Here is an 11,792-nt window from a genome sequence, read left to right on the forward strand (position 1 = left end):
GCTGGTCAAAACTACTTATGGTATTGGATGGAACGAGGAAGATGGATACTTTTTCTTCAAAAGAGATTTATATATTAGGCCGAATATTAAGTTAATTATAAGAAAATAAGTCTTAATTAATTGAATTTTTTTTTCTAGTTTACTTGCTTAACTTTCTGATAAAACAAATTTAGAAAATAACATGAAAAAAAAAATCTAATTTTAATTTTTTTTTATATATCATATATAATATAACAAAACATTCCACAATAAATGATTTTAATGATTTTAGTTATACATGAGACATACTCTTCGAAAGCATTAAAGTTTTTGTCTTCCAAATTAACTACTAATTATGGAACTTTTTTTATTTTATTTTTAGAATTGAATTTTCTCATTGTTTGTTTTAAGAACTTAAGCAACTACATTTTTTTTTATCAGCCCTTATAGCAACCTCATGATATTTGTGTTTTCAATGGATCTCCAAACAATCACAAATTCAATTTTTTTAACCTTTTTTTTTTGTAAGGAATCCTTACCTCAGTTTTAAGAATTTAATAATTAACTTTACCTATAAATAATATAGTTATTTAAGATCTTAAAATTGATTACATTTCTTAAATTATGTCTGGAAATTGAGATGTTAATTATTAAAAAATAAATTGTTCTTTATTCAGGTAGTTATTTTTAAGACTCTGTAAGATCAATGACTTGCCTTTATTTTTGGACAATGCATCAGTTTGTAGGGTAAATGTTTTAGTTAAGCTGTGGATGATAAAATGGCACAATCATGCAACAACAAAAATGAAACCTAATCATATACACAACAACCAAATATAAACCTAATGGAGGAAATCCTACCAGAACAACCATGTATGTCACAGTCCAGAGTAACCTAATCAAAATCAAAAAATATAAACAAATTTGCATAATAAAAAATTCATAATACACCTCACAATAAATAAATAAATAAATAAATATATATATATATATATATATATATATATATATATATATATATATATATATATATAAAAGGATGAACAGAAGTTTCATCCTACTTGACCTGATTTTATGGGATTGAAAATATGTTGAAACTTGATATTAAAACACAGTATATAAAGTTTTGAAAATTCTTAAACAAGGTATATATTTATATTATTTCCAAAATTGAACACATAATAGTAAGAAAATAGTTGATATAGGAAAACCATCATTTAAAATAGAAAAATAATTATATTTGTAAACCTATGAACATTGTGAACTCTCTGGAACATATAATTTAACCAACTTTATAATTTGGTCATTAAAAAGTTTTTAAGAAAACTATCTGAATTTACTTAAAAAACCGAAACATCTAAAATGTGTTTATTGAACTAAAAATAATTTAGACTCAAACTTGAGTAATTTTTGAAATTACATAAATATCTTGTTTTTTAAGTAAAAAGAAAAGTCTTGTCATGGATAAAGGATCTAATAAGGTGGATACTAAAAAGAAATGTGGATAAAATTAAAATATTAAATGTAGAATGAGTAATTTAAGAAACAGACTAGTTAGTTAAGCTGAGTTTCCCTGAAAAATACAACTGTAAGAATGAATCTTCCTTTGTACTCCAGAAAATGAATTAAAAAATAATAAGGAGAATGAATTATTTTGTTATTAATAATTAATGTTAATTAATTATGTTTAGGAGGAAGAGGAAGGTGATTATTATTCTGCATGTTACTCGTAATCCAAAAATGATATATTAGGAGTCGTAGTTCAGAAGAAAGGCTTTGAAGTCCGACAAAGAGAGAGTCGGTGAACTACGCGCATACCTAAACTTACTCCACTCATCAGAACCACTTCTCTCATTTACTGTCTCTTGCCGTCGCTTCCACCACTGTCTCCGCCGGGAATGCCACCGTCGCCGGCTGCCTCTCTCCAGGTTCGTTTTCTCTCCTTTTTCTGCGCTATCCAGTCACCTTCTTTCCTTTTCAAGTTGCCTCGATCTCGCCGTTCTCGATTGCTCTGCGTTTCTCTTTCCAGATTTGCTTTTCTGGCAGCTTTTCAATTACCCCGACCGAGATTCCGCCTTCATCATTTCTCTCTTTTTTGGTTGTTTGGGATTCGGGAAGAGGAACTACCTCCTCTCTCGCGTTTTTGGGTTTTTGGGAGCAATTACTGTTAATATAGACCTATCATGGCTGTGGGGAGTGTGTGTTCTGTTTTAACAATTTTTTGTTTTATTCTACTGCTGAGACATGAGGTGATTTAATTTTTCATGTGAATTCGCCATGGTGTTTGAATAATACTGGCTATTGTGTTTTGGGAAGTCTTGTCTGTGTTTTCTACTCACCTTCTCTTTGGCGCACTTTCTATTTAGGGATATTTATTGAAAATCACCTGAAGTTCACACTCATCACTTCTGTAGCACTTGTTCTAGTTGTTTTACCGGTTCCCCGAAAATCTTCGCATTAGTGTTTGGATCTTTGATTTTCTGTTGATTGCATCTTATTCTACTTTGATGCATTTGTTATGTGTGTGTTTACTCTTTATGGGATGTTGTGTTTCAGTGTTCTTCAGCTTACAGATCTAGGTGATTTGTATGTGCAGCTGTTGAAATGAATGGGGCGCAGAACAGAAAGGTTCACAATGTTGAAAAACCTTTTCCAGGATGCTTGGGAAGAATGGTGAACCTCTTTGATTTGACTGGGGGCGTCAATGGAAACAAGCTACTCACGGACAGGCCTCACCGCGATGGTGATCCCTCTCTTTCTCTATCTGTGTTAACTCTTTTTGTTTTTTCACTTTGCCCTGGGTTGTTTTCTTTTTTAACCCCTAAAATCTCCGCCTTGCTTGGTCGAGGATTTTCTGTATGATCTGCCACTTTGTCACATTGACTCTGTTTGGAATTGTCTCTAATGGTTATCTTAACCTTGCTTTTTGTCAATTTCTTGTTGTTAGTTTTGGGGTTTGGTAGAGTGCAGGGTTGACTATAATTCCCTGTGTGCCTGGTAGTTTTTATTTGGAGCTTGTTGCCCCTGGGTTTTTGTTGACCGAATTTCTGATAGACATATGTGATCTGTCCGGTTTTATATATTCTTGGACATAATGAAACCCAGCTGAAAGTTTCTCTAAATTTTCGAGTGTTTTTCTTTATCGCCAATCTGACTGGAGTGATTTTACTTACAATTTCTAGTGTTGAAAATTTTCTATGCCATTTTATTATCAAATCTGAGTCTCACTAAATTATACTTAAATTGCAGCGTCATCACTTTCAAGAAGTCAATCAGATGTTGCAAGGATCGCAAGTCCTACTTTGGGTGACCAGATAGAGGATAAGCTGGTAATTTTTGAGGAATGGATTTTTTTATTGTCATTCAAGCTAACTGAAATCAAAATTAATTGCAATGCAATATGGAATGTTCTTCACCTTTTCAATTTATGATGTGCTTTCTGTACTTGTTTTTATTTATCTATTGTATATTCCATTTTCACGGACTTTGCAGATTGTTTCTGACTCAATGAGAGCTTTGTCAAATAAGAAAATAAATGGAACACCCATTAAGATGCTCATGGACCAAGAAATGTCCAAAGAAGTTGTTTCAAAGCACAACCCACCACCAAATGTAGTTGCAAAATTGATGGGGCTTGAAGCCCTCCCACGGGGAGATCCTAATTTATCCGTGGAGAAAAGCCATAGAGGAGATTATTCTCAACATATGTGTGATCATTCAGGGACACCATTTAAACACTGGCAGATGCATGATAGATTTATGGACAAGGAAATGCTTCATGAAGTTCATCTGAACACAGAACAGATTGCTTACAAGGATATTTATGACATATGGCTGCAATCACAAAGAACGGGCAATGTAAGAGACAAGACACCCGAGAGAGAAAAGTGGACTGAAGATGTTAATGGGAAGAAAATGGCTCTCATTCGTCAAAAATTTATGGAAGCTAAACGTCTGTCCACAGATGAGAAACTACGTCAGTCCAAGGAGTTTGATGATGCCTTGGAAGTTTTGAGTTCAAATAATGATCTGTTAATCAGGTTATTGGATTCTCAAAATCTTTATGAACTTCAGTCCACTCCAGTAGCAGAGACAAAGCGCATTACTGTTCTTAAGCCTTCGAAGATGGTTGATAATGAAAAATCTGTTGGTAAGGGGAAGAAAAATGATAAGCAGATTAGGAAACCGGCAAATGTTGGTACTGCATGGGAGAGATACAGTCCTGGATACACTCCTCCCAATCAGAAAGTGGACGAGTTTCCAGTACAACCTACTCGTATAGTGGTATTGAAGCCAAGTCCGGGGAAGGCACATGAGATTAAGGCAGTGGTTTCCCCAACAATGTTGTCACCTCGGAATTTGCCAAGTGGAAATTTCTACCAGGAACCTGAAGATGATGATGTACTTGAATCAAGAAAAGTAGATAGTGAGATTACTCAGCAATTGCATGAAGATATGAGGAGCCATCAAAGAGATGAAACATTCTATTCTTCAGTATTTTCAAATGGCTATACTGGTGATGAGAGTTCATTCAACAAATCGGATCATGAGTGTAATGCAGGGAACTTTAGTGATTTGGAAGTTATGTCACCATCTCCAAGGCATTCTTGGGATTACATCAATCGCTGTGGCAGTCCTTTTTCTTCATCATCCTTCAGCCGTGCATCCTGCTCTCCTGAGTCGTCGGTATGCAGAGAGGCCAAGAAAAGACTTTCTGAAAGATGGGCCATGATGGCATCAAGTAAAGGCCTTCAAGAACAAAGGCACATGCGCAGAAGCTCTACCTTAGGGGAGATGCTTGCCCTCTCGGATATAAAGAAATCTGAAATATCCGAGCTTGAGGGTATTAATAAAGAACAGGAACCAAATGAATCTGTTTCTTGCAGTCGAAATTTTAATGCTGAAACATGTGTGGATGGTTCTCCTAGAAACCTCTCTAGGTCAAAATCTGTTCCAACATCTTCCACTGTGTTTGATAATGGTCTCAGTGTTGAAGTTTGTGATAATGATGCTGGCAAAATACATGTGTCTGGGGAGCTGACAAAGTCAAAGAGTATGAAATCATCATTTAAAGGGAAAGTTACCAGTTTCTTCTTCTCGAGGAGCAAGAAACCAACCAGAGAAAAATCTTGTCCATCTCAATCTAAAACTGAATCCCAATCTACACTCACTGGAGCATCAGATTCTCCAGTAGGTTCATCTGGTGTCCTTAGGGAGGATGTGTCTCAAAGCTTCAATAGTGGATCCATTGGAGAGTGTTCTCTTACAGCACCGTATGAATCATCAGGCAAAATGTTCTCAGATTCTATCTCTAATGGACAAGGCGCTATACCTCTGGAGGTAATAGCTTCTATTTTTTCGTATATTATGATCTACTTCTTTTACCGTGCATTTATACACATTTTCTTTCTGTCTATACTGGCTTAAGGTATCTCATCAATGCTTTATAAATTTTCAACCAATTCTCAGTCCCTTACTTGTCTCCCCCTTTGCAAAGGAAAGAATGGAAAAACAACAAAAAAGAGAAAACAGTATTGAATATATATTGATTCTTATTGTGAAGCATGTGGTTGGGTTGTACTGCTGTTTTCCATTTTTTTTTTCTTTTCTATACCAATATCTTGCTAAATAAATAAAAATCGTCTTTTAATTCCAGTTTTTGCCTTGTCTACCTAACTAATGAAATTAGTCACTTGAAACTTATGTATGAGTCGGAGGCTGCTTGGTGTAGTGGAACAAATGAAATCTTCACCTGCCTTTGAACGTCATTGAGTCCTAATAGCTATTTGATAAATAATAGAACTAGCTTTTTTCAGCCAGCATACGTAGAACACACAAAACCTCTATATGATTTCTTGTTATTGCAGATTATGGAATTGTAAACTGAATTCCTCACATGTTTGTTTACAGTCTGGATTGACACTGTCAAAGCCCACGGTGCCGGGGATTTCAAGTGAAAACCAGGGTCAGCCGAGTCCGATATCAGTTTTAGAGCCTCCATTTGAAGATGATAATGGTGCTAACGAGGCCTTGGGCTATGTGAAGGGTGGTCACCTGGGTACTGCCTGGTCCTTTCTTTCTATACTGTCACTATTTCAAGAAGTTCATATTGGATTGTCTTTACTGTTTTATTATCTGACTTTGAATATATTTTTAGGATCACGGGGCCCTCTGAAGTCTAATTTAATTGACAAATCACCACCTATAGAATCAATAGCACGGACCCTCTCATGGGATGATTCTTGTGTAGAGGTGGCAAGTCCATACCCATTAAAGCCCTCGTTGGGCTCCTTAGACACCAAGGTAGAGGATCAAGACTGGCTTGTGTTTGTCGAGAAACTACTATCAGCTGCTGGAATTGATGATCAAGTGCAGTCTGACTCGTTTTACTCTAGATGGCATTCCCTCGAAAGCCCATTGGATCCATCATTGAGGGACAATTATGCAAATCTGAATGACAAGGAGCCTCAGCAACTCCATGAGGCGAAGCGAAGGCAGAGGAGATCCAATCAGAAGCTTGTATTCGATTGTGTTAATTTTTCACTGACAGAAATTACTGGTTATGGATCAGAGACTTACTTGATGGGTAGGTTATGGAGTGGGAGCCACAGCAGATTCCAAGTCCCCGAGGGTGAAGCTCACCCTTTGGTAGACCTTGTTGTGGCCCAGATGAAGGAGTTAATATCTGGTGCTATGAGGTCTGTTTGGGGAGATTGTGGGGACAGTAACAGCCTGGGGGTAGAAAGTGTTGTCAGAAAAGAGGTTGTGGGGAAAGGGTGGGTTGAGCTTATGGCATTAGAGATGGATATTTTGGTGAAGGAAGTAGAGGGGAAGTTGCTACAAGAACTTGTGGAGGATGCGGTAGTTGATTTGACTGGCAGGGCCTGAATCGTTGAAACCCTGACATGGCGTTTTCGCTTTGGCTTCGCTTTTTTTAATATTGTAACTCTATTATTGTTGTATTCGATTATCAACACACGGCCCTACTTACCTAATTTTATTAAATGCTACTGAAATTATTTCAACTTGCTGCTACTTCACATCACTGAAACTGTAATAAATTAATCACTTATTCGGCTGCACCAAGAAAGAATATAAGGAATTGCAGATCTCATAAAAGATCGTGCAATTTGGTTCAAGTTTAAGACGTTTCACAAGATTGTTCTATAATTGAACAATAGATGTCTTTTCTCATCCTAGAAAAATAGGACTTTGTTCTACGAAATTTGGTTAGTTCAGAATAAGTCTATTAGTGTGGCTTCTAGAGTTGCCACAGTCCAAAACTTTAACCCAGAAAAGGAAATTCAGATTCTGCAAATGGCTACCCTGAAAAGGCTGCAGGAGGAAAGAAGCATCAAAAGTAGATCGATACACTGTAACAATTAACATTGCAATAAGTGAGTCTGACAGTAGAATAAATTAGTAATACGCACTCGGTTTTGAGTACTAAATGATGAAGAGTGTATATGGAGTTACGTAATTTTGTCACAGTCTGTTTCAGCGAGTACAAGCATAGGCACATATGTGGGCCTATGGTGCTGCACCATTTGTACAACCTGTATGGGGAACAAGGACCCACCATAACCCCAAACAGATGAATCCTCTATTTCCTTGTCTCTCCTTCCAATTATCTGCTGGCGATGAATGATGGAATGACATTCACGAGTCACAACATAGCTCTTGGACATCCTAACAATAATGGTTTTTCCTTCACCTAAAGCTAATCTCTTATCAATTATAATTTCCAAAAATCACAAAACACGGCCAAACTCAGACCACGACCAATTTGCCTGTTCTAAAAGAATTGATACCCACCTTTTTGTGATGACTGATGCCTATAATAGCAGTATGTTACAAAAAAACAATATACAGTACTCACACTGTCTCATCAACATTCCCTTTTGGCCTAATACTTGTCTACAATCTTGTCATTAATGACAAACCTAATTCAATCACAACCTTCTGTATTATATTTTGTGTTCAAACTATAATATAACAGATTCAGTCTATGCAAATTTCAAGGGAAGATACTTTATTTTTTACGTACACCTTTTCAAAATACGTGAAATGCTTGTGCAACACAATAAAATAAAATACAAGACAATTGTTAATTGTTTTATTCAGTGTTCCAACATATATTTTCTTTTAGCTACATCTTAACAAGATTCTCCTATAGCCCTACAACAACTCACCCAGTTTAATAAGAAAAGTACGTGGTCCATGAAACAGCTCACAAATTGAGGTAACTATTTCCTCTATCTCTTTCATTGTTTTAATCTCTTTGTCATAATATAGAAAAGGTGGGTTATTCAGGATCAAACCGATCAAAGCATAGTTTTGCCAAATAAACAAAACCGTTACTCTCTGATATTTCATTGCATATGATAAAATGTGCACCAATCAAAGTCAACAATTGAACACTTGTGATAGGAATGTTTCGAATATTTTTTTAAATATAAATTCAAATATCATGTTGTCAAAAAATTGTTAAAAACAGTTGTCAAAATATCATCATCCATTAAAAAAAAAATCAGATATTGGTGTCAAATTCAACAAGTTGGCAAACTGCAAAACATTCTTTCAAAAATAATGAGTGTTACAGAGGTGGTCAACTTGCAATATTTTTTACTCAGCAAAGAAAGAGAAACAGAGAAAAAAAAATATTCTGGGATGCGTGCATATGATAAGAGCCAGGTAATAGTCACACAGCAGCTGAGTCTAAAACACGAATCAGAAAAGGACAAATAATTTGAAAATGTAAAAGGGTAGCGGCAAGAGGCATTTGTCAACACTGAAGAAAAGTGAAAAAAAAGGAAGAGAATATTCGGTGATGGCAGCCAATGGCAGGTGTTGTGTTGTTAATATGCAAATTCTAATGAGACTAGAAGCCAAAAATGTGACATGTTTTGCTTCAAAATTGAAGCTTGCACAACCCAGAAAACCCGTGACAGCTTTATCTATTACACTGTGTTCAATACATACACAAGATAAGCTTTTAATATGATCAGCATACACATGTAGAATAATCAACTTTTGGCCATTCTTGAGATCCAAAAACTACGGAAAAATCCACAGAGTAAGCATGATTCTTGAAAGGGACTAAGATTTCTTTCTTGCTGGTCATTTCACTGTCAAATTGAAAAAGAAAAAAAAGATACAAAGATGCCTCTGAGTCACACTGATATAAAAAGCTTTTGCTTTTGTTCATTTTAAGGACTTATAGCTTCATTGTCTTGCATGAACTTTTTCTTCATGGAATCTAAGCCATCACAAGATGTTGAGCACAAACACCCCTTTGTTTTTCGTTTTCAATTAAACTGTAAAATTCAATTTTAATAGATATGAAATATATTATGAATTTTACTATTAAAAATAAGTTTTATAGAAACTTCTATAGAATAGTGATTAAAGACAATGAGGATGAACTTTGAGTGTTTAGTCATCACGAAAATTGTTTCATATAATCAATCATTTTCTCATGCTAATTTTATTTTAGTTAAGTTATAGATATTTCTTTTTAATTATCTTTCTTATTTTTATGGTTAACATTGTAATTTCCAAATTAAGACATTCACACAACTTTACAGGATTTTGATTTGTTCTTATTTTATTTATTTATTTGAACTCTTATAGTATCAACTTATTTTCTTCTATTAATTTGTAAATAAAATGTAGCTCAAATCCGTTATACATTTCTAGAACTATTTTTTTAATATATTTCGAAATAATTTTCAAATTTTTTTAAAGTTTAAAATATGGAGACGTGAAGATAATTTTAGTTTTTATTATAATTTTAATGAAAAGTAATTTCAGGTGTGAAGAAAGAAAAGAGAGATGCAGGAATAACCGGCCCAACATAAATCATAGTAAAAGGAAAGTGGGCTCGGCTAGTACACAATAGACAGGTTAGATGAATAATAATAGTAGATAGGAAAATATTATTTATATATCTTATTTTTTATTAATATAAATTCTATTCTATTTTATTTTAAAAATATTTTCCAAATATATTAAATAATTAACACGTGTGGAAAATATTTCCGAAAAAAATATATTTTTTTTTTCAGAAATATAAATAAGAATATTTTTAACAAAAATATATCTATACAATTTAAACTAGATATTTTTTAAATCAAAATCAAACCAATTTAATAACTACAATTTTCTTTAAAATCGATAAATAAAACAACTGAAAATAACTTTTTTTTCAGTTAAGGAATATTTTGATAAAAGAAAACCTTTTTTTTGTGTGAAATAAATATGACAATACCACGAAGATTATATATATATATATATATATATATATATATATATATATATATATATATATATATATTCATTTTTATGAAGATGATTATCATCTATGTTTAGAAACTTCATCACAAAAAAGGAGGTCTCCAATTTTAATCATATTCTTAATTACTAAAAAAAATACAACTCAGTGTGAAATATGATACATATATTCATTTACAATTTAATTTTCTTAAACAAGAATATTGGAAGTCTAAAAAATGACAATTCAAACATATCCCATTTTGTATGCTGTGCTGCAAGAATTTCATTTGCAGTACATTAAGAGAAATAATTGTAGCTAGCGATAGGTTAATGATATTAAATAAAATTCTTATGTAAAATGTTTAGTATTTTTTATTTTATATATTGACAAAGATTTTATATCGATTAAAAATAAAATATATTTATAATATATGAATATGTTTAAATTTTATGTTATAAATTGTAATATCGAGTTACTTAAAGTTAAACTTTTAAAATAAAATTTAAATAATTTAATAATGTATCTATACATGCAATCTGTTTAACAATAAATTTTTCTTAAAATATGCTTTAATTTCACCAATAAATTAAGTTTTTTACGACAAAATGTGCATGATGACATTCAAAGCCTCACATATAGCCATACCAACTCCAAAATTAAATTTCAGAAAGTAATTTTTAACATTATTTTGAAACTTAACTTATGAAATAAGACAATTACACTAAAATAAGGAAATTGAAGGGTGCAATTAGAAGAGAGAGAAGTGATAAAAGCTCTATGAATGTCAGAAAAGTTCAACTTATTTATATGATATATTTTTCATATTATATAATTTGGAATGCATAATTATATACTCTATATCAGGTGTTTTAGAAATGGCTCGTGAATTTTCCAATCATATAAATTAAAATTACATAATTAAGAAATTCCAAATAGTATGTTCCTTCCAAACTATGCAATTCGAGTAAATCTATTAAGAATTATACAATTAAAAACGTTTCAATTTCTAATCATATGATTTGTAACTTCACTTACTATTAAAAATATTGTTTTCATGGATGATTTACAGATTGCACAGTTCAAAAGTAACTTGAAAATCGATATTATCTCCATTGTTGTTAAATTCAATGTTAAAAGCAACAGGTCAAACCAACAGAGAACGACAATGTATGTTTGGAAGGTTGAATAAATTATAAAACAAAATGGGAAAATAGACATTTTCTAAAAGTTGGAGGTGCAAAGGCGAAAATATAGGGTGAGGATTCGAAAATGCCATAACCAAGCCTCTTTCAGAGCACATTTCTTCTTGCCCCTCCATATTTTCTAAAATTCCTATCATACCTTTTCTGGTAATCATGGTTATCAAACTCTCGAGTTAACTCTTAAACTTGTTACAAAAGAAGACAGAATGAAATATTGTATTTCTTATACATAATAAGGAGAGAGTACAATTGATATATATAATTGTTCAGAGCAATATAAAAAAGGAATATAAGTATAAAAATATATAAACATAAATGCACAGATATGAACAGAG

General features: G+C 32.9%; 1 protein-coding gene across 2 annotated transcripts; it reads left to right on the forward strand.

Moving 5' to 3' along the window:
- Window positions 1–1,738: 1,738 nt before the first annotated feature.
- Window positions 1,739–7,014, forward strand: LOC106757676. 2 transcript variants are annotated; one of them, XM_014640417.2, is made up of 6 exons: window positions 1,739–1,907; window positions 2,536–2,722; window positions 3,229–3,308; window positions 3,472–5,319; window positions 5,890–6,037; window positions 6,137–7,014. In XM_014640417.2, exons 2-6 carry the CDS (start codon window positions 2,584–2,586, stop codon window positions 6,865–6,867), a joined length of 2,946 nt encoding a protein of 981 aa, XP_014495903.1. In that variant the 5' UTR covers window positions 1,739–1,907; window positions 2,536–2,583; the 3' UTR covers window positions 6,868–7,014. The 2 variants fall into 2 exon arrangements, with proteins under 2 accessions (XP_014495903.1, XP_014495902.1); XM_014640416.2 differs by having other exon boundaries at window positions 2,576–2,722.
- The last annotated feature ends 4,778 nt before the right edge of the window (window positions 7,015–11,792 follow it).

Source organism: Vigna radiata, chromosome 3 (assembly GCF_000741045.1).
Source record: "Vigna radiata var. radiata cultivar VC1973A chromosome 3, Vradiata_ver6, whole genome shotgun sequence".
Classification (NCBI taxonomy): Eukaryota; Viridiplantae; Streptophyta; class Magnoliopsida; order Fabales; family Fabaceae; genus Vigna; species Vigna radiata.